General features: G+C 43.8%; 1 protein-coding gene across 3 annotated transcripts in view; it reads left to right on the forward strand.

Annotated features, from left to right (window-relative positions):
- Positions 1–311: 311 nt before the first annotated feature.
- MAP3K3 (mitogen-activated protein kinase kinase kinase 3) overlaps positions 312–26,726 on the forward strand; it is a 39,890-nt gene continuing 13,475 nt past the window's right edge. Inside the window, exons 1-9 of one of the 3 annotated variants that reach the window (XM_084496031.1) lie at positions 312–470; positions 7,520–7,641; positions 7,986–8,075; positions 11,202–11,242; positions 15,998–16,097; positions 17,392–17,505; positions 20,960–21,080; positions 25,016–25,149; positions 25,811–25,884. In XM_084496031.1, the coding sequence (XP_084352157.1) occupies positions 467–470; positions 7,520–7,641; positions 7,986–8,075; positions 11,202–11,242; positions 15,998–16,097; positions 17,392–17,505; positions 20,960–21,080; positions 25,016–25,149; positions 25,811–25,884 (800 nt within the window). In that variant the 5' untranslated portion in view covers positions 312–466. Of the gene's footprint in view, positions 471–7,444; positions 7,642–7,985; positions 8,076–11,201; positions 11,243–15,997; positions 16,098–17,391; positions 17,506–20,959; positions 21,081–25,015; positions 25,150–25,810; positions 25,885–26,726 lie in introns of all 3 variants that reach the window. The other 2 variants (XM_084496029.1, XM_084496030.1) reach the window with 2 other exon arrangements.

A 26,726-nucleotide genomic window follows, 5' to 3' on the forward strand; every position in this document is an offset into this window, starting at 1 on the left:
GTGTGCCGCCCGTCACGCTGATTGGCAGCCAGCAGCGGGCGGGCTCCCCGCTCACCCCCCTTGTGGCGAGCCGGAGGGGCGGGCCCACCCCCATCCGCATCCCTCTCCTTGGCGCGCTGATTGGCGGGCCGAGCCGTCCGTTGGCGAGCCGCGCCTCCCCCATTGGCTGCCGCCGGCGGGCCGGCCCCTGTGATTGGCAGGCGGCGGCGGGTGCGCGGCGGCGGCCGAGCCGTTTGTTTTGCTCCCGGCGGCGGCGGCGGCGGCGGGGAACGATCGGCACCGCCCCAACCCCCCCCCTCCCCCTCCCTTCCCCCGGTTCCCCCCCCCCTCCCCCTTTCCCTCCCCTCACGGGGCCGCCGGAAGGAGCCCGGCAATGTGGCGGCCCTGAGCCCTCCCCCCTCGGCCCGGCCGCCATGGAGCCGCGGCGGTGACAGCCCCGGAGAGCAGCCCGCAGCCCCCCGCCGCCATGGGTGAGACACGGGGGGGGACCGGGGGGGGCCTGGACCGCGTTATGGGGCTGGGGGTGGAGCCTGAGGGGGAGATGGGGGCACCGGGGGGGCTGGGGGGGACCGAGGGGCCTGGGGGGGGCCAAGGGAAACCGGGAGGGGACGAGGCAGGAGGGGACCGGGGGCTGGGGGGGGGCCCGGGGGGTGTGGGGGGCCCCGCGGGACCCGTCCCGGTCCCTGGGTTTTGCTTCGGGGCCCTCTGGTAAAGAGCGAGGCCGCCGGGCAGCACGCACAGCCCGTGCTTGCCAGGCTCTTTTTTTTTAATAATTATTATTTTTTTTTATTTTTTTCATCAAAAAATCGGGGTGGTGGGGCCGAACGTGGGCGCGTCGGCGGGTGGTGTGGGGTAAATTGGGTGGGGGGCAGCACGGGGCTGCTCGGGGATGGCTGCTGGTGGCCTCCAGCTGGGCTGGGGGGCCAGTGAGGTGGCTGTGGGGCTGGCCAGGAGGCTGTGGGGTCGGTGAGGTGTCTGTGGGGCCCGCAGGGTGTTTGTCCGTCACGTTGGTCCCAGGCCTGTCAAGGCACCGCTTGCTCCAGGAGCTTCCATTGAAGCTTGCTGGCTGCGTTTAACTCCGAGGATCACGCACAAAGACACCTAAAGGAGTTCGGTGAACTCTTTCCAGACTAAAAAGTCGGTCTCCAAAACTGGCAGTACCGAATTTGAATGATTAACATGTGTTTTCTTGAAGTTATGCCTTCTGTAAAGAACTGGTTACGTTCTTGGGTTTTGCTTTTGTTTGTTTGTTTTGTTGCCTCATTTCCTTTTTAGTTTAAAGAGATGTCTCTTATGTAAGAGAATAAAAAAATTGACTTCTCTAAACCCGAATTTACCCCCCCTTACATGCTGGCAGGGGAATTACCCCATGTAATGTGCTCTGGGTGACTCTGCTTGGGCAGGGAGGTCAGACTGGACGGTCCCTGGCGGCCCCCTGCAGCCTCCTTCTGTGACTTTCTGAGCAGATCCTGTGAATTTCTGCTTTTCTAATTGCCGTGCCTTGTGGGCTGCAGCTTGTTCCCTTCCTCCAGCTAAGTTTGCTGTTCTGAGGCTCACCTGCATTATTTAGTCCTTGCTCATAACCAGGTCTATGCTGTAGCTTCATAAAGCATTGCAAACCTTGCTCAAAGCTGAAGTAAAGCAAGTTCCCTTCCTCCGTGGCCCTGGACAATCCTAGCTATAGGAGCACTTACCTCAAACAAGCTTGTAACTTGCTCTGATTTTGTAAATACAACAAAAGTGAGCATCCACAAGGAGGTTTCTGTGTTATAAAGGAAGGTGCAGGATTGCTTGGTCTGTATCTTCCCCGAAGGAACCAACCTGCTGGTACCTGGCAGACTTAAAATAGTTGAGAAGGATGGGGCTGAGTTTCCAGAGAAGTGTTTTTCAGCAGCTTTGGGACGCCCGTTTGCAAGCAGCTGGGTGCAGAACGATGACGAGCAGTTCATGGAGCGCTCCTCCATAGCGCTGCACGGAGCAATTATGGGACAGCTGCGAGCAGATTGCTCCTGATAGGAGAGTGATAGGAAAGGTCTTATCTAAATTAACGCGGCACTCGTTATCGAGTCTTAACAAGACTGGTGGATAACGGGCTGCGTGCTGCTCTAGTTTACTTCCCTCGTGTTTTTCGGAAGCTGGTCTGAGCTAAGCAGAGGGGATGATGACCAGAGGTCAGTGTCACAGGTTTGGGGCTCCGTGGATGCAGCCGAGGCTCGCTGACGGTGGATCAAAGATGGGACTACAGCTGAGGCTGATTTCCCAACGGGGAGCTCCTCAGCAGCATTTCAAGTAAATACATGCATAACCAGTTCTTTTATTGATGTCGTAACTTCACAAAGCATTGCAAGCGTTGCTCAAAGCCAAAGCAGAGCAAGTTCATCTCACAAGTTTGCCTTTCGTAGTGAATCTGGGGCTACTCGCTGCTCACCCAGAGAAATGCACGTGGACGTGGGACAGGGGAGAGCAGCCTTTGGGCCGAGTGGCCTGTGCAGGGCCTAGGATGAAATGCTCGTCGCAGGCCCAGCTGCAGTTGAGTCTTTCCCTCGATCTGCTCTTTTTTTCCTGCCTGTGTCACTTCCTTCCCTTGGCTCACAGCTTGCCCGTAGCCAGCTCCTGGGTTTCGCTGCGGTGACAGCCCCTGCGGCGGCGGGGGGGGAAGGGAGGGGGCCAAGCCTGCAGGTCAGGGCCAAATCCTGCCGGGGGGCTCTGTCGGTGAGGAGGGGGACCCCAAACACACCTCGCATGCGTCAGCTTCGTGGATGTGCTCTGATTTCTCTTTTAAAGTACAAACCAAGCCACTCGTGATTTCCAACAAAAACCTGGCAAAGCAGCATTTTGCTGGGACAGTGTGGCAGAATACCCAGCACTACGATCAGCACAGTGCTGCGAGGGGTTCAGCATCCAAACTTCCCAAAGAAATGCTTGAAAGCTCTGCAGACACACACAATTTCTCTCCCTAACTTGTGATCCTTACTCACTGCCCCTGCATCTGCTGATCGTTTGTGCAAGCAATCGGCTTTGCTATTGTTGGGGGGAGATAACAAACAACCCCTTATTTGTTCAATTTTCTTCTTTTTTTTTTCCTAAACAGCTGCAGCATCGTGCTTTGTGTTATCACACTGTATAAAGCAGCATCTTGGTTTATAGGGGTTTACAGACTTCCTGTTTTCACCAGTGTGCAGATACTTTTACTCTGTTTGAACTTTGTGATTTTTTTTTTTCAAAACTCTTTCTATTTTCTGCCATTGCGAACACGCTGACTTGCTCGGGCCCGTGCAGTAAGCCGTGTGTGAGCTGAAATAAACGCTTTATGCAGAGGAACAGCTTTCTCCGTGAGCAGCAGTTCCCCTTTATCGATGTTATAAAAATCCTTGAGTGTAGTTTTTAAAACATGAAAAGCATTTCCTGGACAACATCTTTCCCGCACAAAGCAGAACTGTGTTTCCCAGACCTAGTGGAGACCTAGCAAAACAGGGGCTCTCAGTGAGCTTCAAAAATTGCTTATTTTTCATTTGTAATAACTTTTGCATTGTGTGATTAATGCGATGCTGCTCGTGCTTCCTTAAAGCCAGCCGCTGGAAATCAGCTATTTTGATGGAAATAAAGAAGTATTCATGCTCCTCAATGCTAAATCCATCACAAGGCTGTCCGAAATGGAAACATTTTTTCCATGCATTACATTCAAATCAATATTTGGCCTTGGTTTTATGTTAGGAAATGGATTGTTTCTCTTTTTATCTCATCAACATAGGGATGAATTATAGGATATGTTTTGGTACTGGGGTCTTAACCCGAACCCAACCCTAGTTCCTAGGGGTCTGACAGCCTGCTATGAGCCTACTAAAACGTAATTGCATCAGACTCAGATTCACCTGCAGTTGTTCCATCAGCCTGCCCCGTTCCAGCGTGTTCCTCTCTGCCTGCATGGCAGCTTTCAGCATTAGAGATGAAGCCCAGACCGCAGTAAGCGTCGTGCAGCCCTCGCAGCACACCAGCCAGGGTTTAGCTGCCGCCCTTAGGAGCTTAGCATCTTTCCTGTGAATCCACACGTTGAATTATCATCTACATCAAGAGATGGAGAAGTGATTAAATGCCCATCCTCCTTGCCCAAATAAGAGGCAGAAAATCAGCTGGGGTCTTGGCACCCGACGCCCCCAGCCCGTGATCCCCTTGTACCTGCTGCTCTTGGTTTCTGAGTGATGTGTCGTGCTGTTTAGATGCAACTCCTCATTCACTGATGGGTTCCTTGATTGATTTGATTTCTTGTCATGAGTGCTCAGTTCTGAGCTGTTCTCGTAGCTGTTTTGCTTGCCCAAAGGAGCCCTGACCAGCTGCCAAGATGAGCGCTTCTTCCTCCTCCTGGTATCTGGCCAAACCCCAAGTGCACTGTAGTGGAAAACTCGTGTCCCTGCTCCTCACGCCGTGCTTTGGGTGGCAGGCACTCCAGGGATGTGCCAGTCCCTAATTTGCAGCATCTTGTGCAGAGTCCCAGTCTTCGTTGGCCAGGTTACTCAGAGGTTATGCTTAACATCAACCAAGATTCAAGAAGAAGAGCAAACTGGAGACGCTCCAGTAAGGTAAAAGGTTAAACATTCAGAGTAGAGTTGGAAACAATTTAAAAGAGGAACTGTGCTGTCAGCTACCTGAAACTTGAACTTCATTCACTTGTTTTTTTCACATTTTCCTCGCACAAAGGTTTACTGAGTGCTGAGATAGGGATAAGAATCAGTTCCCTTAGCTGTGTGCTTCTCAGAAAGCACCCTCTTGCTTTGGGTGGGTTACTCATCGCCTGGTTCCTTGAGTATGCAGATGGAAATTAAAGGAACAGTACCACAGTGTAGTTATCTCATCCGGCTTGCCTTGGAAAATTGTGATTTGGTGTGTTTTATTTTTTTTTTAACTTTGTTTGCTGTGCTCTGCTTTAATTTGAAAGGTTTTATTCTAAGTTAACACCTCCTGCAAGTGATGTGGGGAGAGCTCCTTCCCTTCCCCTCTCTTGCCTGGCCGAGGCGTGATGCTTCTGTTTCACTTACAACACTGGATCAGATTTATGTCTTAATAAATGACACAACACCTCATTAAAATCCAAATAATCCTTTTCTTGGTGGTGCTGGGAGAGCAATGGGATGAAAGCACGATCTGAGAGCGGGATGCTAACCCTCCAAAATTGCCCTCAAGCTACTGGAGGAGCTCCGTGTTGCATTTACCGATTCTTGATGCAATCAAAATCCTGGAAACAATTAATTTGTTTGTCAGTGGCTCTTAGCAAACACCCAAGCTGAGTAACCTTGGTAGGAAATGCCCCTGGTTGTTTGCAGAGCACCTGCTCCACGCGTTGAAGGACTGCCGAGGTCTATGGCTGTTGACTGGGTTTAAATGAACTGGAAAAAGTTTAATGGGAATATGATCCAGATTGTGTAGTGGTTAACCCATCGCTCTTGTTTTGGCGGGGTGCATAAAGCTGCCTCTCAAGAAAAAATAGTAAAACAAGAGCTTCAATCACCTTACCAGCGAAGTATTTCTGGAAGTACTTCTGGAAGTACTTCAGCTCTGCCTCTCAGTCCTGCCAGGGAGACAAAACAGACCTGGGCAGGAACCAGGGGCTGGAACAAAGGCAGTGGTAGTGTGGCTCCTGTTCCGACTGGGGCTGGTTTAGATGCTGCCCCCATACACGTAGGTATGTTTTCATCCTTTTTGCTTCTAAGTGTTGGTGGTATTTGTTCCCTGCGTGCTTTAGGAGCTGGACGTGTCCCGCATCTGTCAGCTTTAAGCACTGCAAAAATCTGTTGTTGAGGCACTGCTTAATTCTGAACACAGTGTCCTGCATAAAACATCAGGCAGCTTTATGGAGAGGCACCCCTGGATGAAAGCATAATGTGGAGCTGAAGAAACGATTGCTCCCAGTGAGTCCCCTTCCCAGGGAAATGCAGGTGCACCCCAGCCTGTCACTTAACCTACAGCTGGTCCCAGGGCACCAATTCCCAATGTAAGCCTGCACCCATCTGAATCAGCACCTTGGCGTGTGAGTAAAGGTGGAGCCCTGCTGGAATTATGAAAGAACTTCTCAGTTATTTACACATCAGCCTCAGAAACTCTCGTTTCAGTTCAAGCGTGTCAAACCCATGTTTCAGGAACTTGGGGAGAAAGGAACCTGCGTACCTGACACACTTCGTGCGAGGCTGGGTGTCGTCTGTGCCTGTGTTGTGTAACAGCACTTCCAAATGTTCCTACCCAAAAAAAAAAAGCCCCTAAAGCATAGCTTTGCATCCAGAGCTGCTGGTAAAGTCCAACTAGACCCTTAGACAGGGCAGATTGTCCTTCTGGGCATGCTTAGAGCTGATCTGATCACTGATTCATGTTTCATGCATCTATTATTCCTCAATATCAGGAAGGATTGAACTGGACACGTTATTTGCCAAGGAAACAAGGCTTTATCCCCCAAAACACCAAGTCCGTACGTGAAACCGCAGCCCAGCAATGCGGTAGGCATGAGCATGCCATTAGTGGATCGTCTTGGTGGTGGCATCTGATGCTGCTTTGTTGCACAGATGGCACGGACCTAGGAGCAAAGACACTAGCCCAGTCCCATTTTGAACCAGATTTCAACTTTTTTTTCCCCTTTTACAATGTATCAAGTAATTTAGGATTGTTATGCTTGCAGAAGCAAAGGCTTCTTTCCAGTAGCTGCTAAACACCTTCCTTTGTGCTGGCATCCATCACAGCCCGGCTGCTGTGTGTTCCTCAAGAGCAGAACACCTGAAATCGGTCACATCAGGAGTCTTAGCATCAGAAAAGCTTTAGTGTAGCATACCTAAGAAATATTTCTCTGTGTCTTTTTATTTTTATGCATTTGCAAGAAGCCTTGACGAGAATCTGCTGCACTGTGTGCTAGCAGCAGGGAGTTCTTAGTGCTGGTCGGTTTGGATCTGTTCAGTTGGTCTTGAAGTCTCCTAAGATGTTTTGAACTCTCTTCTTTGAGGGAAGAGAGAACGGTTTGGGGAGGTACCAGTACAAATGGATCTGAATTGAGATGTCCTAAGCTGGCTCACCGGCCAGATCTTCGTTTTCTTTCTGCTGGCTGTGGTTTGCTCCACTGGCAAGCAAGAGTTGTAAGGTAACAGGATATAGGATTGGGAGGAAGAGATTCTTACTGGGTTTTCCTTGGCAGGAGCACGTCAGTTTGCTCTTCCGAAGTGACCTGTGGTGATGCAGCAAATCTTTCCAAGTCGTGCTGTTTGTTCTGAAGCCATCTTAACAGAACCAGAGGCTGGGATGTTTGTTCCGAGCCTTCCTATGGCCGGATCTTCTGTGACATTGGGCGAGAGACTTAAAACTTGTCTGTTTGCTACCTTGTGATATTAGGTTGAGTTTGGGCTTTTATGACTGGATGAAATGTCAGTGTATTTAGAGAGATCTCTCAAAGGGTTGCATTTCTGTGATCCAGCAGAAAACAGGTGCAGAAGCGTTAGAGCTGATGCTCACTCAGGCAGCTCACTGCTAAAATTCTCCTCCATGGCAGACGAACAAGAGGCCTTGAACTCCATCATGAAGGACCTGGTAGCACTCCAGATGAGCCGACGGCACAGGCTGACTGGATTTGATACCATGAAGAACAAAGACACCGCTCACTCCAACAAACAGGTAATAGGCTGGGCAACAGGTACCCGAAATTGCTGCCTGGACTCAGGAGGGATGCGTGGGATTGACAATGGGTCTGCTGCCTGTCTTCTGTCCTGTGCTTCTGGCCTGGCAGCTGAAGCATCACCACTGGATTAGCTCCCTGTGTTTTTTTCACTTGCTGACCTTCATAGACCCAGGAGGGTGCAGTTTGGGTACCTCAGCACTCCATCTTCCTCCCACGTGTGTTTTTGATGGTATTTGATCTGTGTAGAATAGCTTAAAAGTTTACCAAGTGGTTTTCTTATTTTGCAGTCCATATTGCCTTTTTTTTTTTAATTACTTTTTTTTTTTTATCATTCTTAAAGAAAAAACACAATGCCAGCAGTCCACCCCTCTTGGGCAGCCCTGCAATAACAAACCAGTGTGCCTCTGCAGTGGAAGAAAAAAAAATTCCGGTAAGAGCTTGCGTCCTATTCAGTGTTAACAATTACGAATTAGGAGCATGTTTTTAAATTGTGCGTGGCAGCATTTACAGAATTCACTTAAGCAGGTGTGGGAGGCCAGGAGAGCTTTTCATTACTAACTCTGTCATATGGCAGTAGCGTGCACTTCTCCTTGTAGTGGAAATAATCCTTAAATTCAGAGGGAAGCGGAGAACGGAGAAGCAGTAATGATGAAAAGGAAACAAGTATTTCAATTTCTGATTCAAAAGAAGGTCACTGCAGTTCACAGTTGCATAAAGCAGTCTGTTGGGTAATGAACTAATGCTGGTCTTAATCTTCACATGATTCAGACTGCGTATGAATACAGGATGAGGATCCTGATGAAAGTGAGTCAAACTGAAGTTGGTTCAAGTACAGTGAAGGGGATTATCTGAAAGGGCTGGCTTTAGTGAAACTGTAATAAATCTTGCCTCTGTGAAAGAGGAAACAGCCATTTACAGGTGTCTGAATGCAGCCAGCATCCTTCGTGGGGAGGCTTGGCTGGAGTTACCCATCCTATGTCACATGAAGAGGGGAATGAAGCTCATCCTTATTTGAGTATGGGGATGTAAAATCCATTTTACAAATGAAATACTTTTCCCAAGGTAATAAGTGGCAGGGTCAATACTTTAGAATTTCTCTCTCGTGTTGCTAGAAGCTTTTTTTTCTTTTTTGAGAAAACTATTGCATTGACTTTCTGGTAGAAAGAAAGGACAGAGTAATGTAGCTCTGGCACTGTATGCTGCGTATCATGTAAATGAAATACTTCAGTGCAGAATTAACAGTTTCAGTCCAGAACTGTTTGTCCACTACTGTCTTAAAGAATTAAATCAAGTTCCTCATAATTAGATTGGAGTTAACATGAGAAGTTGTTGATATTGGTAAAATCACTCTTTCCAGTTATATGCTTGTTACAGACATAAGCTTGCTGGAGCAGGCTTTAAAGTTCATGTCTGTCTCTTCCTTGTGCTTTGGCTGCTCATAATCTACTTGTTCAGCTGGGATCTGGGATTTCTTTGAATGTCTGGACAAATCCATAGATGGAGCAGTACAGAACCCTTTCCAAATCATTCTGAAATGTAAATTCAGTGAAGTCTTAAATCACAATCTGTAATCAGTCTTTATGATACCACATCACAGAGCTGGAACACTAAAGCCCCAAACTTGGATTTGTTTTCTTACTCTTCTCTTAGGACAGTTTATGTGAGTCACTTTGAAAAGCAGTTTGTATAGGAGATAAGTTTGCTGTACTTTCAAAGGAAATGAGAAGTGCTATAGTTTAACTCTTCTAAGTTCTCCCTGAAACACTAAGATGACTTTGAATTCCTTGAAACAGACAGTGTCTGATCCTTTTGGAAAAATTATCAGGAGGTAAATGCCAAATTATGTCAGTACCCATGATTGCTTTTCCCACTTTCTTTTTGTTACAAATTACAAATTTGAAATTACAAACTAATTTCAAATTAGTTTGAAAGGGTACAGCAGAGTCAAGAAGATATTTTTTTTTCAGGTAACAGCAAGTTGAAGAACAATTTCTGCAAAGCCATGAAGATTATTTTTTTTTTTAGTTCTTTCTAGTTAAAATAATGAAACCTAAAATGTCTAAACCCAGAATTCATCTTGGGGTCAGAAACTTGATCTATACAACTACTGTCACATAATTTCATCCAATTGGTCCTATTTAACTCACTTAGACTGGATTACCTAGAATTGTATAGAAAAAAAAAACTAGAGCCTTCCTTCCCAGAAAATCATAATATTAAGGGCTTATTCCTCTATCCATCAGTATCCATCTGTTTCATCAATAGTTAGCTGGTGGACCTCTTTTATAGCTTATTATTCTTACGCTGTTTGTTGCATTTTTCTTTTACTGTTCTGTTAAAATGATTTCTCTATAATGTGCTTTGTTTAGGTGTCCTTCTAGAGTAAATTCCTTTTCTTCCCACATCTAAGAAACTGTCTTTGGTAAAGCTGATGCGTAAATTACCCACCTGCAGATTATTGTTGCTGTGATTGGGAAGCTCAATTCGGATCAATTATGTACCTACAGTAGTGCTGCAGGAATACCGTGTACTCGCAGTGATTGCATGGGTCCCTTTGAACTGCATTCTTGACCACTAGGCCTGCCAGATATTTCCTCTAGCTAAAGAGCATTTCCTGGCCACATTTTTTTTGAAGTTCCTAGATGTATGATTGCCTATTGTCTAAGGCTTTCACAGATGGCTTAATCTACTCCAATCACATAAATTGTGCAGCAGAAATTATGGAGGCTTATCAGAGCAGATTTTTCCCTTTTATTTTTATCTTTGTGACCTAAATTGGGATTTGAACTTTGATCTCCAGAGTTGAAAGTTCAGCATGTTGACTCTTCCGTGTCATCCAGCATCTTCTGAGTTTACAGGGAAATGCACAGGTTGTGCAGGCAGGGCTATTAACCATCTGCCAGATATGGATGATAACCCTGTGCACTTTCAAAGGTGACATAATAGTTAACTTGTTTTTATTCTCATAGTTTGAGTTTCAGGGACTGAGTTTTTTTGCAAAAGCAGAGACTTTGTGTCTGAAGAGTGAAAAATGTGGTGTGTTCTCTGTGTGCCTCTTTTCTGCCATGAAGAAATGCTTTGAGGATTCATAAAATCAGCTTCAGTTCCCATGAATATGCAGTTGGACACCATTTCAGGCTCCTGGCATGCAGTGTTAAAGATGGATTAATTTTCTTTATAATTAAATGTGTCCTCTGTTTAAATGGCAATTAATACATTTAAATTAAATAAAATGAATTAACTATTTAATACAGATTACAACTTAGTTTTTACCCCCTTTCCTTCTCTTTCTCCCTTAGCAATTTCTCCATTCCACATGGTGCTGTGCTCACATGCCACCCTCTTAATTGTCTACAGTTGACTTTCTCCATGGAAGCTGACGCCCTCAGATTTGTTGTGTTCTGGTTAGCCTTTTAGGAGTTGGTGCCTCCTGCAGTCACAGAATCGCCTGCTTTGTAGTTGGGCCTTAAAATCCTTATGTGCTCCATTCATTTGCTTTATTCTGTGTATGTCAGAGTTCTCACTGTGAACTAACTTTTTGTTCTTTTTTATGCAGAATGATGTAAGGATAAAGTTTGAATATCATGGAGAAAGGCGGTGAGTCTGTCTTCGCTACTTTCTTTGCCTAGCAGAATACTTTAGTCAGGTTAAATACCTTGTTGGCTTCACTCTCCTTGATGCTGAGTGAAAAACACACACAGTAGTGAGAAATGTTGTCATTAAAGACAGATTATACACAACTTATTTTTTTAGAAAATAACTTTCCTCTTATTTATTTCCATAATATCTATTTGTAAGTGAATTGCAGTAATATTAAGTAAGCTTCCAGCCTGAGTCTTTTTATCTCAGATATGTTTCACTTTTGTTTCATTTAACTAAAACCAAATGAAGCTAATCAAACTAGCTTCATTCTTCTCTAGTTTGTCACTTCCTGATGACCTATCACTATTGCTGTCCTGCTGTGACTGAACAACATACACAGCAAGGGAAGGTGTTTCATTGGTCTCTGTTTCCTTGTTATTTCCTCTGATGCATGGTATTGAGATGCTTTCTTAAAAAAAAAACACAACTGAATGGACGTTTTTTGTTCGCAATGTTGTGTCCAGTGGGTAAAATTTAGTCAGGTCTTTCATTCCCTGCTCTTCTGCATACGCGAGTTTTTCTTGCTGAAAGAAAATTTCTCACACGAGTAAATTTTACTCGTTTTGTAAATCTTGTGACTTTGTGTATGCAGAAGGTCATTACTGAGGTTTAAGATCACCTTACACATACTCTTAAGATACTAGTGCATCGTATAATCCCTTCATTTTTCTTGTCAGAGGAGCTCAGGTGTGATTAGTACACACTTTCTCTGTCACAAGTTGATTTTGCACTGTTCATGCTCATTGTTAAAGGATCACTAACTGTTGCTTTTCAGAGGAAGTTATTGGTATGTTCTTTGGCACTTTGGGCTCCTGTTTTGTTTGTTGCAGGAGGTTATAAAATACACCTTAATTTTGGAGAACCTGACAACCTGCATCAGTTGATTACACACATTGTTGATGTGCCAGTCAAACATTCACAGAGGTCTTGTAAAAATGCATCTTGTGCTTATGCATGCACCAAAAAGGGTTTAGAGATAAGGATGTATCTAGTTTAGTACATCAAGTTAAACCTTGACTGCTCATAGCCTCTGGATATAAAATAATAAAGCAATCAACACATTGTTAATTATGGCTTAAAACTTTCCCCTGTTGTTCATAGTTCATTTTTCACATCGAGGCCTCAATTTAAGATTATTTTAATGAACATTCTCCTGATGCTCTGTGTTTGGTCCAGTTTGGACCACGATGCTGGAGCTGGTTGTAGCTCAGTGTATTGGAGCAGCCAACAGAGTGCAAATGCTGTACCAGTGGGAGCTCCTGGAAGCTGTAACGGTTGCCTTGAACTTTCAAAAGCTGGTCTCAAAAAGGCCCTAAATTGTCTCATATTTAAGAGGACCTCTCGATACCGTCATAGCTGGTCAGTGGCCATGTGAATCTACAGGAAGGCTCCAGGCTTGCTTGCAGCCTCTTTGAGGGTCCTCTTGGGCCCCCACTGAGGTCGAAAAGGGATCATGATGTTATTTATGTTCCAGTTTCCTTTTTCTGAAGAAATCATTTGGATTGTAAGCATGAATTCGTATGCTACTCCTTACAGGTATCCTATAGAAATCCTTCCATTCCAGGCAGTATTTTCAACATGAAGCGGTTCATGATTTGATGGTAAAACACAAAGTTAAGAAAACATTTTTATGTGTTCGATAGTACCTCAGTACAAGTTGTGTACAGAGATCCTAACGGCCTGTTACTAGCAAAGGTTATCGACTGGGCTGCTTAAACTCTTCCTCAAGTGTTGTCCTTTGTCGAATGTAGGTATTTTTGTTAAAGGAGGAAAACAATTTTTGTTGATAAAGCAAACCATAAAGAATAACTTAATTTTTTCCTCAAAAAATTGAACAATTACATTCACCTAAGTCCTGTATGGTGAATTTTATGACTAAAAAACCGATTTTGGACACTCTGCTCTGTCAGAGTCATTGTGGGGACTGTGACAGAGCCGCTGTGCAAGGTGTCACAGCTTGTCGCGATAGCGTGTCATGACAAGGCACCTTGGAAGCGAACTCCTGTCACCACAGTCCCATCACCTTCCGTGTCTCCTGCCTGAGTGCATTTAGGATGGCACAGAGCTCAGGGAGAAGGAAGGTTTTCCTGAAGTAACATTAAAATGAAAAGGTTGATTGTGTGTTAGTCTAATTATGCAGTTACGCTTGCCTGAATTCCCCATTCCCAGAGCGGTATGCAGTTACAGACAGCGAGCTCGCCCCGAGAATGTAAGTGTGTGTGCTGGGTTTCAGAGGAGCTGCCAGAGCTGACCACAAATATTTAAGGTGGTGAGGCAGGAATGGGCTCCTTAAACCATGCAGTCCATGATTTTGTGTTAGAAGAGTGCATGGAGTTTTTTACACTAATAGAATTTGTGGCACCTGAGAACAGCTCTGCTTTTCAATGCCGTGAGCACAGAATGGAAGCCTTCATAAGGGGCTTCAGTTCAGCTGAGAGCTAAATTACATTTCTACGGTGCCAGAGTGCTATAATTTCATGGACGGCTTTCTTAGTAATATGTAGAAAATGTTATTGTGGGCTGTGTTTTTAACAAGGACAATTATTTCTAAATTGCTGAACGTTGTAGGTCTGGTAGCGAGATGAACCCTTCCTGGGAAGTGGCTGAGGAAGCCAACTAACACTAGAACTATTTAAAACAAAGGCTGCATGTAGAGAAAGGACACTGAGTGTTGGCAGAGCGTGCTGGATGGACTTTCTGGAAGTTGGGCCTTCTGTCCTGAGGTCAGGTTCAGCACAAAGCTGTGTGATTGCCCCCAGGGATTCAGGGTTTCACCAAGCTGCGAGCAAGATGGATCTCGAGCATCCGTGGTCCGTTCAGGTAGTCTGTGCACTTCTTGATGGCAGAGTTGCCAAGCAGTGCCACGTTTATATAAATAACCACATTTTTTGTGCCAATATTTCAGCTCGGCAGAGCTGAAGTTGCAATCTCAGAGCTTTCTGATAGCTCCCCGCACGGCAGTGCCACATCCCAGAGCTGTTGGACCTGCAGTCAGGAGGCAGCCTGGTCTTGTGGCCTGTGGCAGCAGATGGCGAGGAGTCTGCTTGCAGGAGCCTGGAGGCAGGAGCAACCACCTAAATGGATTTCTGGGCAGTCAGCATCCTTGGTTCACTAAAATAAGGTCTGACGAGTTGTAAGCTATAGTTTACATTTGAGTCCTCCAGTTCTTGACCCAGCACATTTTACTGGCTGATTATTCTTCCGAGAGAGGCAAAATCATCTTTTTCCATGGCCGTCAAGGTAGCAACTTTCTGAGTACTTGGCAACTTCCTGCAGGAGAACGTTCCAGCAAAATAAACAGTTTTAGGTGCTTTGCTGGAACTTCGTTTTACTGCTATGCCTAAAGCATTATCGCTTCTATCCTCATGGAGGCAAAATGGTAATAAATACCTAACAAAGAAATCCATACTGCGCTTTTCTTAAAAGCATACCTGTGCTGTGGTGTGCACCAGGGTTCCCCTAGGACAGTTATACCTGTTGCCATTTCAGCTTTCTTGAGGCCATTGATGTGTTATTGGCCTAGGATGCTCTGCCACTCAGCTGGCAAGGAAACGGCTGGATGTCAGGACAAGGATTTTAGTGGGCCACAAAGTCTGGGCTCACAGATAGCGATCAGAAAAAATTATATCTCTGCGTATTTTAATTGTCAGTCCGTTGGTGGATATGCCCAGAGTTGCATTACATGTAAGCACACAAGAATAATACTTACATGTATTTTATTTAAATCTGTCTCTTTTACTAAAGTAGGGAGGACACATGAGATTATGATGAGATTGAGATTGATCTGCTGTATATAAATATTTTGAATTACTATAAGTCAGATGTTGTTACAGCTGAAGCAGTATTTAAGTTTTGATATATTACACCTCTGTAATTAAAAGAGAGAGAGAAAAACCAAAATTAAAAGAAAAAAAGCCACGAGTGACCAACAGTTGCACGTGAGTTAGGTTTGACTTCAACTCCTGAGGAAAAGCTGCTGCTTGTTGCATGGGATCTGAGGTAGAACTACAGAAACAGGGTGGTGAGTCTGTGTTTCGGGTGTTTGGAGATGTTTGACTTGAATTTGCAGAGGGCAAATGTGGAGCTCATGTCCCCGATCACCTTTGGGATTGAGGGCTTTGAGGTTCCTTTGTGTCTGCCTGCCGATACCTTCCCTCAGGAGTCCAGGCCTAACTTGCTGTGGGAAAGTTTGCTGAAACCTTTCAGTTGGAACACGTTTTGGAAAATATTAAGAACTGAGTTTTTTTGTTCAGATATCAGAGTATTTAAACCAAAATGCCTTTTTGTTCTTTGGGCCTTTTGCTGCATAAATCTCACTAAATGTATTTGTGTGTGTCTAGTGCCTGAGGCGGTATTCTTTAAGCCAACATACATAGTAGATTTGTGTCCTCTTATGTGGAAGAAATTTATTCAGTAAAGGATACTTTTCTATCCAGGAGCAAGGGCATTCTATTTGAAGTCTTCAGCTGAATAATTCTGAGGTTGCATTTTGCATTTTGGTGAACCAATTTGCAAATGCACCAGAGGTTAACAATTCCTTGCTAAAATAAATAATATTAATTCAAGCTTAAAAAGGTAATTACCGATTTGAGGATGAAAGTAAAACATTTGTGTTTTGTTTCTGTTTTTTAATGATTCAACCATCTAATTTGATTGCATTATCAGGTATATGTCTGAATTCAATAAGTAATTTTCTTGTTGTTTTTCCAGAATTATCCCATTTGTCCGTCCTGTGCGCTATGAAGATGTGCAACAGAAAGTGAAAACAGCCTTTGGCCAGCCCCTGGACCTCCACTACATGAACAATGAGGTACAGAGCATTCTTATCAGTGTCCAAAAAAATGCAACAATCTCTCTAGATGATGCCTCCTTTTTCCATCCCAAATTGTGTGCCTTTAAATTTAATTTTTAATTTTTCCCTCTAATATGGGCCATGATTGAATCTCTCTGCTCTAGAGGAAGATGTACTGATACGGACAGAACATGACACTGATGTCTGGATTGTAGACATCATCATCTTGCTTCTTCCTACTGGTGTTATTTGGGAGACTTTCTTGGGGAAGTAAAAGCAAGTTAATTGAAGTATTTTGGCTATTGAAACCAACTATCACAGGCCAGTAGATACGCAGTCTGCAGACTACAGGCAGTCCCCACATCATTTCTTTAGCTGTCCAGGAACAGATTTAGAAGTGTCTAGTTTGCCATCCAGGCATTTGTAACACATTTACTTCTTGCTGGCTGTGACCCTTCTGCACATTGCTCAGCTCGCAGGCAAACAACATGAGTGAGGGTACAGGGAATGCTATCGAGTGGTTGTGAGGGATTATGGGCACTATAGTTGATAAAAGAAAGTGACCTGGGGAGTATGCACTTGTCTCTGAGGAACTGGGTAGTCTGTGTTAACAATTTAAGTATTTTTTGGCTTTCTCCTGGCTTTTCCTGTTTTTTTGTTGTTGTTTGTTTGTTTTGTTGTTGTAGTGTTGCCTTTGTGTTGTTAGAGACTGCATTCCTATGAAAGAGATGTAAAACCCCATTCACCAGTAGAAGTCAAACAAAATGAAAGTATTTCTTCAGTGTTAATAACATCCACGTATCTAGATGTGAATTGGCTGTGGAATAGAAGGTGTCTGAGGGTAATTTAATGGGGTTTTACCAGCAAGTTTTTAAAATCTTATTTGATTCCCTCTTTCAGAGCGTAAATCTTCCCTGTGTTCATCTCTTAGCTGAAACCTAGTTTTTGTTTGATTGTTAGGTCTGGATTCATAAATATTCAGAGACAATGTTCTCATCAGGGAGTCAGCCTGTCTCTGACTTGTTCTTAGCAAGCAATGAATTCAGGTAGCAATTAGTATTTTGTGGATGTTGCCTTAGGGAAATTTGCATGAGGTCAACCACTTTTCTGATGGTATGGAAGGAAAGCTCTGTATAAAAGGACAGTAAGACAATATTGTGATGAAAACTTGTGGCATAATTGAGCAATCAGAATCCTATTCTATATTCTGATCTTACTTTTATTTTTTACGTCTTGTTTAAATTCCTGTTGCAGAAGTAGACTCTTTTTTCTGTTCTTTCTAATGATTTTTTTTATGTTCTGTATTTTGCAGCTATCGATTCCTCTGAAAAACCAAGATGACCTGGATAAAGCAGTAGATCTCTTAGACCGAAGCTCTAATGTGAAAAGCCTTAGAATATTACTGCTGTCTCCAGACAGAAACCATGTACGTAACAACTTCTGTGACTGCAGCAAAATGTAGTCGTAATGGTGATTTTATCCAAGCATAATAGGAATTAGTAAGATTTTTCTACTTCAGAGACACACATGAATATGTTTATTCTCTTTGTTTTGGCTTTACCTATGGGGGAGTTTGTTTTGTTGTTCTTTCTTTTTCTTTTTCTTTTTTTTCTGGCTGCAGCAGGTGTTTAGGGACTAAACTATTGAAAAGATGTTTTCAAGCTGTAATTATGAAGGATGTTTTATGTGGAGTACCCAATAACTGTATGCAGAAAACTCTTGATGAGTTTGATTCATAGAGAGCTTTTTTAAGTTTCAATTAGTAGCACAGTGTCAAAACTGCACGTAATTATCTTGTCTTTAAGAAAGCACAAGTTGTTCTTGAAGACAAGCTATTAGCAATTTTTTTTTTTTTTCTGGATGGAACGCCTCAGGATATACCTGATGCTTTTCCAGTTCTGTGGCTTAACTGCTTTGAATCCAGTCTTGCTGTGTAGGAACTGAGTTGCTTTTAGCTGATAATACACACCTAAGATGAATTTGACTGTCTCGGTTCACTGTCCATCATAAGGGGCTGTGGCAGTCAGTGACTATCAGAGCAGTTTGCACTTTTCATCAGAAAAGACTGTAACATAAGAAGTAAGTCAAATTCCCAAATATGCCTATTTTAGGCAGTGAATTGAAATACGAACTGAGGAGGGCATAAAATGTCCCAAGTTTCTTATACTGCTGGTCTGCACGTGAACTCTGTTCACTCAGGCTGTTAAACCAGTGCTTTTGGGGTGATTATTTTTGGTGATTTTTTTTCTTTTATTTTTAGAATAAAAGTTATCCAGCTTTTAAAGCCAAAGACCCCTGGTAGCTTAGATATCTGATTTGCAAATTACTAAATTTTCTTGAACAGCATGACACAAAAAGCTACACTGTCTTGAAATCTCTGTTGATCGTAGCTTGTCAATCTTGAATGTTCATCCTTGTGCAAGTTCTGCAGGCTGTGAGCTCCAGCTCTTGGAATAATCACTCCTCTAATTCTTAGAGCTGTCAGGGGAATTCAATATACTTTGTACTATTTTTGAAATTGATGATCTATGCTAATAGACAAATAAACACCATCAGGTGTATTAACAGCAGTTTCTCAAACGTGCCAAAAGCTGGAAGGGTACTGGGGGAACGATGATGTTCTTTGTCCTATGCCCTGTCCCTAAGCATTTGTTACTGGCCGCTCTGAAGACAATACTTGGCAAGAAGGCCTTTGGTCTGACCTAGTGTAGTCAGATTTTGTTCTGTGTGGTCAGGAAATGGTCTGGGAAAGGTGGCCTCTACTTTTGGTATTATCCAGTAAAACAATCGTCTTTTACAGCCCTCTTAATTCCAGTGTCTTGAGGCTACAAACCAGATGTTATATGATACTATCTAAACTTTACGTAAGCCCCCAAGACCTTCCTACAGTAAACACTCAAGTAAGTCTCATCCCTACACCAGCCAGTAGCCAGTACTGTGGTGGTGTCCTTTTATTAGCTGTTTTTTCCTCTTTTGCTCAAAGCAGAAACAAACAGCAAAGTCTTCAGTAAGTGCCACTGTTTCCCCCCTCTCCTCTGACTTCCTCTTCATCTCTTGAGTTGCCTGACAGGAGAGCCCTACATGTGATAAAGCAAAAGCCCACGAGCCTGAAGGAGGTTTCTTGGCTGCATGATCTCATCCCACTGAGGGAGCGGGAAGCATTATTTTTCCTGAAGTACAGGATGCAGATTTTGTTTTAGTTGTGCTCTTTTTCTGGGGATGGAAAGGTAATGCCGTGACTTTGGCACTAATATGTGTATAAAACAACTTTCCAGTGACTAGTACTGTGAGCCTGTCTTTGTTTTTATTAATTTCCTTATGCCTCTTACTGTGGCTCACTTGTGCTCTTTCTTATAGCAAGAAACTCGCTCCTGTCATCCTTTCTTTCTCTTTAGAAACTAATGGGAAGAACTGGTTAAGTTGAACACCTAGAGTACTAAAGGGAGACTGTCCACATAACTGGTGTGACCTTTGCATCTGTTATTCAGCTCCCATGAATGTATTCATGACGGAGTTTCTGCAGTTTAAACCAGGCTCCCTCCTTGCTTGGTGCAAAGGATTTTCCTTTTTAAATGACCAGCTGTTTGATGGTTTTACTTTTTTGATTCTACAGCCTCACACCTTGTTTGTCAGTCCTATTCAAGTAAAATTCAAAAGAGAGGATTCATTTCCTTGGGGTCTCTTTGGTTCAGTTTGTCTGAGTAAAATAAGTGCTTCAGAAGCATTCAATTCTGTAACAGATGAGAGAGAAGGCATAGCCTATCCTCTTGTAAAACTAGGTACTTTAGGACAATTGAAATCAAAAATTCCCTGGTCTTGAGCACCTGCTTGGTCATATCTCATTTGCTCGGGGGAGGTTGCCAATCCACAGTATTTCAAATATTTGGACCCTACTGCAGTGTCCTCACACAACTGGTGCCCAGGATCAGTATTCACAGCAAAGTTCAGTTCCATGGTAAGAGCCCACGTTACCTGTGCAGTCCTCAGGGAGTGTGCAGAGGGGTTAACTCCCTGGAGCTCCACAAGTGAGCACGTTAAAGAGTCTGGTTTCAGCATTTAAGCCTTGCAGTTTCTCTGAGAGAGCTCTGCGTAACTGTCGCACAAGGAGGACGACAAATTTCCTGGGCAGCTTCTTACTGTAGTGAATTGCAAAACCACCCTGTGGTTTCTCTTTCTACAAAGCATACTCGAGTTACCCCTTCTGTCTTCCTCAGCAAATGCAGGAGAAGTCCTGTGGCACGTCTCCTTTCACTACTCTTTCTGCTTTGAATGAAAGGAAGGCACTGTGGAAAAAGGATCTTTAATTTCATTACATCCATGTAAGTGCAGGGAAGGATGAGTAAAAGCAACGCAGGCAGCATTCATCTTGTAATCTCCCAAGTCTTTGTGCTTTCAAAGTCTAGGATTTATTTTTGCCTAGGCTGATCAGTCAGCTCTCTTAAAAAATGTGGGGAATCAAGTTGCTAGCTTTCTGAAAGAGTGCAAGATTCATAATTTACTGCTGCTGGCCAAAGTGGCTGGCAAAACTGCAGCTTCTTCCGTGGTCTGATATCAGAGGGTGATCTGAGCCCCTTTCCTGTTAGCTTCACAGGTAGCTGCTAAAGGAAGACAAACACTGAGACCGGTAAATCCTGCGTGTGATTTGAGGCTGGAGGGAAGCATGCTCTAGTTGTTTGACTCCTGTTCTACAGAATAATTGCAAAGCTTCCTCTTTTGCTGCCTTTATTGTTTGTGTTCTTTGAAGTAATAAGACATCAGGCTGTAGGGCTGGTTTTCAGCTACTTTCTTGCTACTAAACGTAATGTTTTTGAAACTGTGGCCAGATTGCTTGAGCTCCTCAGTCTCATTTTGTTCTATTTCACTTTCATTTTACCCAACAGACAAGTTCTTCACCCCATTCTGGACTGCCCAAACAAGTCAGGATTAAAACCTCCCAATCTGTGGGGGATGTGAACACACCCTATCAGCAGCCAGAACCCAGAAGTAGGCATCTGTCTGTCAGTGAGTATTTTTGCCACTTCTGCTTGTCTTTATTTTGTGAAAATTACCTTTTGGGCACTAGGATTTATGGTATAGTGTTTATGAAAGCCATGAGAAATTGAAAGGTTATTCTAGGACAAGGCTGTTCATTTTCAAAAGCTCTTAATATGTTTATAATAGAATGTTTCAAAGTTCCTTACTAAGTTGTTGAACAGCTGAGGAGCTGCTAAAAGGGATGTGTTAAAGCCAGATTCATTGAGGTTAGAAGTTTGGAAAGCTTATGTGAGTCCATTAAGCTTTTTTATTTAGATTGGCAATTTCACTTCATGAAATCTAGATTTGATTTTTTATTTTTTTTTATGTTGAGTTTTGGAATTGGTGCTTGGTCCTGTAATCAAGCATTTTATGAGTATCACAGGAATTGCCACGGCGTATCTAACCGCTGCCCTACATACAGAGTTCCCTTACTTTCCACTCTCCTAATTACCTATGGGTAGAGCACAGGCAAATACGGTAGGTGAGTGGCACAGCTGCACAGAAAATATTTTTAAAAATTCAATGTAATATGTAACTTTGTCTCATTTCCTTTGTGTTTGTTAGCTTAGTGAATACATACTCAGTGAGAAGGTCCACGTAAGACTCCAGTAATGCAAATAATCTAAACCTGTACGTTGCCAAGTACTATCAATTCTCATAACTTCTAAAAGTTAGTGTGCAGAGTTTTAGAGAAGGAACTCACTGACTGTGTGTACATGTTGCAGAACGTATGATGTACCATAGTGCGTTGATTTACATCCACAAGCATGCATTTCATCTGCATGGTTTCTACCTGTGGTAGGTTTGGCTGAGTCGTCCCAGTTTCTCGTGATATCCCCCTGTATAACTGTAAAGTACTGTTGAAAGATGCTCAAAGCTGCTAAGATTTTTATATTAAAAGAATAAAAATAAGTGTCTGAAGTTCCTTCAAAGATTTTTGGGTCAAAACAAAAAGCTCCGTGGTTTAGAATCTGTGTCCTCTGTGTGAAACCTCAGTGAGCTGTGAAAGAGCAGGAAGAAGGTGAAGGTGATAATAGGGATCTGCAGCCTGAGATGGTGTTCTGTGTAAATGACTTTTGCTTTAAAAGTGAGAAAAGCTGAAATTTGCAGGAAACAGAAGCAGAGGATAGTTGTGTTTGCTTTAACAACTATTTTAGGGCTTGTCAGGCCCAATGCTTCAGCTGACAGGTGCTGCAAATCACAAGGGCAGCACTAGGAGCTGGGAATGTCAGAGTTGTTCTGTTTCCAAGTTCTAAACCAGCTCTCTCTGTGGAAGAGGAGTGCTTCAGGTTCATTAAGTGTAAACTTGAGGCGTAATCTTAACCATATTTTGTTTAACAGTATTTGCAAAGCAATCCTGGTGTCAAATAACAAATCTGATTAAATTAGTACAGACAGTCCCATACTGGGGGCCCTAAACCAGAGTCAGATTCACACTGCTCTGACCAAAGTTAATTGGGAGAGGAAGCTCAGTAGAGAAGGACTTGAGAACTGGACCAGCAGTTCTCTAAATTAGACTAATTTAGCAAGTCTTCTGTATCTTTTCTGGAGTCTGCTGATCCCCTTTTACACAGTTTGCTTTTGTGAAGTAGCAAACAAAAACAAAGAAGTGCTATAAGCTGAAGTACGTCTGGGACTGGTACAGAAAGGGTTTACCCATCCATTCTAGTTTGAAGTTAACATGCATAAAAAGAGCAGCATTTCTTGGTCCTATAAGGCAAGCAGTGATATCCATGCTTGTCTGAACACCACGTTTCTTTTTTTTTCAGACAGATTTGATGCCAAAAATATTTGATTTTTAAAAATCTTTCTCTTTTGTTGGCATTCGAAGGTATCCAAATCATGATGCCAAAGCTAACAGACTGTACCACGTGTCTGTCATGGGGAAGCGGTACGGTACTAAGGGGCCCCTTCTGTAACCCTATTACACAGACTCTCTCCTCTTATCCTGGCTTATGAACATTTTCTGATTAGCCTGTCATCAATCATAAAGGCACTAGTTTTATTTTCTGAACATGTCAAAGTTTCAGGCTGCTACCTTATTAAGAGGTCCAGAAGGATTCCAGTTTTTCAGGAGGTTTGATAGTAAGTTGGCAATAGCTTAGCATTAAATCTGCTCCTTCTTCCTCCTCTTTTCCTATCTTTGATTTTGGAAAAAGAACGTACCCTTGTTAGCTAGCATTCCAGGCACAGAAACTTCCCTGTTCGTGACATGTCGTGAGATGGAAGTCAAAGGCAGAGTAGAACAGAAGGTGTTTGCAGGAGATCCATCCGTGTAGTTCCTGTCTTCTGAAACAGCCATGCCTCAAGCCCGCTGTCACCAATTCAGAGGAAGTAAAGATAAGTTTTATTAAAAAAAAAAAAAAGAAAAAAGAGAGAAAAAAAAGTTGCTAAGCATTCTGGCAGCACTTGTGTTTTTTCCACTCACTTCCTTTGGTACGCATTGATTTAGTGCCGACTTCCCTTTCCTGCCCAGCGCTGGTGGCCGGTCCACAATAGCGGCTGGGCTGCTGCCAGCAGGACTGGGGCTGCCTTCGGCCAGCCGTGGTGGCATTGTCTCGGAAAGAGTGAAAGTGTGCTCCCGTGACTCACTCGGTGCAGCCACAAAGCACACTCGCTTGTTTATCCCTGCTGCAGTTGGCTCGTGCCATCACGTGAGCTCCGCAGAGCTGCTTGGAAAATCAGGTAGTAGCTCAGCAGATTTTTGTGCATGCAGTCCACCTCCCCGCCGCCTGCTCTGAACCATGCCAGCAGAGGGTTTTTTTTCCGCTCCGCAGCCCTCTGAAAGGTGTACATGCTGGTTTTCGGCTAGCTTCTGCCAATGTTTGCCTTCACTCTTTATTACAATAATTTCTGTAGAAAATATTTTCCTTGGGAGAGGATTTGCTGATCTTCACCCATCTTTCGTAGCACCTGAGTACACACAGTTAATTAAAGACAGTGTTGTGAGGAGGACAGCTTGAGAGCTGATCTTAAAACGCTGTCTCTGACTTCATGGGTGACCTTGGGCAGATCGGCTGGACCACGGCATTTCTTGGAGCTCACGACTTAACGTGGTGGGAGCCGCAGGTGGATGGGTTACTGCAGAAAAGGGTTTTATTCCTTCCTGTTTCTCAAGTATCGTCTTTGAGATCAGCAAAGAAAAAGCAAATCCCAGGGGCTGAGCTTTTCTGAGAGGCACAACAGAAACTCCTTAGGCAGTACCATAACAGATGAGTAAAATGTTTTTCTCATTGTTTTCTTTTGGCCCCTAAACATACACGCTCTGAGCATTTACCTGTCTCATAAATGAAAATTGCAGAATTGACCTCTGTGTGTTTTTGCCCAAGCTAACTGTACAACTTCAATTTCACATAGCAGGACAAATTTTGGGGTCATTTACAAAGTTACCAGTCTTCCCATGGAGCACTTAAATTGCTCGGTATCGGTACGATCAGCTGATGATAGCTAGCAGGGATGGTGTTCTCACTCAAAGGAGATGACGCTAACTGAGGCAAAGTTACAGCCAAGGCAGAAGATCGATTGCTCTGACCAGAGTTTTGTCTAGTGATTAGCAGTGTAGTGAAGTTTGTGCCCCTGTTAGAAAGCCAGGAAGTCCTGAAGTCCTCTGCCTTCCCCAGGATAATGAAGTTATGCTCAGAGGATTGAGCAGAAAAGGTGAGAGACAGGTGACATCCCCTTTAGGAGCTTTGCCAGCAATTTTCTTGTAGCAGCTTAAATGGAGCCACAGGAGCTCACTCACCAATTTGCTTTTTTACATCGCACCTCCTGGTCCCACTCCAGACTGTAAGGCTTACTCCAGCATTGCTGTGATCAGAGAGATCTAACGTTAGAGGTGAATATTCGGGTTTTGTGTGCATGCACATGCTGTCTCGTTTCAGTAAGCGTCAGTCTCAAAGATGTCCTTCTCTCTGGCTCAGGTTCCCAGAACACAGGCCGAAGTTCACCGCCCCCTGGGTACGTTCCAGAGAGGCAGCAGCGCATTGCTCGGCAGGGTTCCTACACCAGCATCAACAGCGAAGGCGAATTCATCCCAGAAACCAATGAACAATGTGTGAGTATGAACATCGGGGTAACGAAAAGGAAGCCCAGCAGTTAAGGAATTGCTGCTGCTGTCTGGGCCCTCTCTTTCACTCCAGAATAATCAGTAGTTGTAGCTGTGTTAGCAGCTACTGGTGTTGCCTTGTTCATTCAAGCCATGCTTCAAACCTCAGTGCCTTTGTTGGACTACCAGAAGCTGTTGCATTGGTTATTGGGCATGGTCTCTCCACCTCCGAATGAACCCTGCAGTTCTGGTGGCATTACACATGTATGCTCAGGTTTCCTATGGACCCTCTTGCATTTGAAACTGCGGTTTCCATTGAAAAAAGTAGGAAGTAAGGCCAAAGGGCAACCTGCAGGTGGGGACAGCAATGCAGTAGCACCAGCAGAGACTGTTTCTGAAATTACTTGTGCTCAAACCCAGCACGCTGGTCGACTCACTTTAATCGTCACAGCAAAGTCCTTCATCACCCAAAGCAAAGCCGTGGCTCAAATTCAGTATGTGCTTAACAGTTTATGTGGGAGTTGTAGGAAAAACATACGCTCCAAATAGCTTTAGACTCTCCTCTTCCTCTGGACATCCTCCAGGCAAGCAGTAGTGGACTCTGATTCTCTTGTGCAGCCTCTTTTAGGCATCAGACTGACGTTGCTTTGTGACTTCTTTTGTGTTGCAGATGCTGGACCCTTTAAGCAGTGCTGAGAACTCGGTGTCAGGAAGCTGTCAGTCCTTGGACAGGTCAGCAGACAGGTATAGGCTGGTAGGAACTTACGTGCTCAAATCAAAATACCAGTTGTACTTCTACAAAAGGCTATTTTCCATCTCAAATTTTCTTGGAGAGAACTAGGAATTTATTTCCTACCTATATCCCAATATATTTCTTAGAGAGAATTAACTGCATCTTAAGGCTGTTTTATTTTCTGGCAAAACCATACACCAACAACCTGGTGCTTCAGTAGCTCTGTGTTAGAAATACAAAGTTCTAAAGTCTGCCGTCTGCGTGGAGCCTGGGCTCAGAACATCTGGCTGCGGGGTATTTAAATCTTTTAGACAAGGCTCTACTTGTTCATTTGAAAAAAGAAAAAACAACAACCTATTCTAAGGTTACACAAATATATCATTACACCAGATTCCTGTGCCCTGCAAGATACTCTATTAATTCCTCAGGTAAATGGGGGGGGGGGCTCTTCTTTTGGTGAAGTTAGTCACAGTCTGATGGTCTAGATCTTTCTCTTCCCTTCCTTTGCTGGTGGTGGTGCCCATCTCCCGCAGGTATTAGGATCAGTGCTGCCTTTGAACATCTAAAGTGTGTGTGAAAAAGGCTGAGAATTTTTAAGTGCTTCCCATGTAAAATCAATAATTCGAAATAACCTAAAAATCATAAACTGAAATGCCCCACTTAAGGTTATGTACAGACCGTCCTAGAAAGAGTATTTTTTTTACAAAGACAAGTCCTTTTCTTAATTCAAGGAATCTAGAAGCTACAAAATTAATTTCTTCCCCATCAGGCTTTGATTTGGGGGAGAAGGAAAGGCGCACATGCCCTGAGGTGTCAATAGGCAACTGTAGGTCCTATTAACCTGAATAGCAAC

The sequence above is a fragment of the Aythya ferina genome, assembly GCF_964211825.1.
Source record: "Aythya ferina genome assembly, chromosome: 23".
NCBI lineage: Eukaryota > Metazoa > Chordata > Aves > Anseriformes > Anatidae > Aythya > Aythya ferina.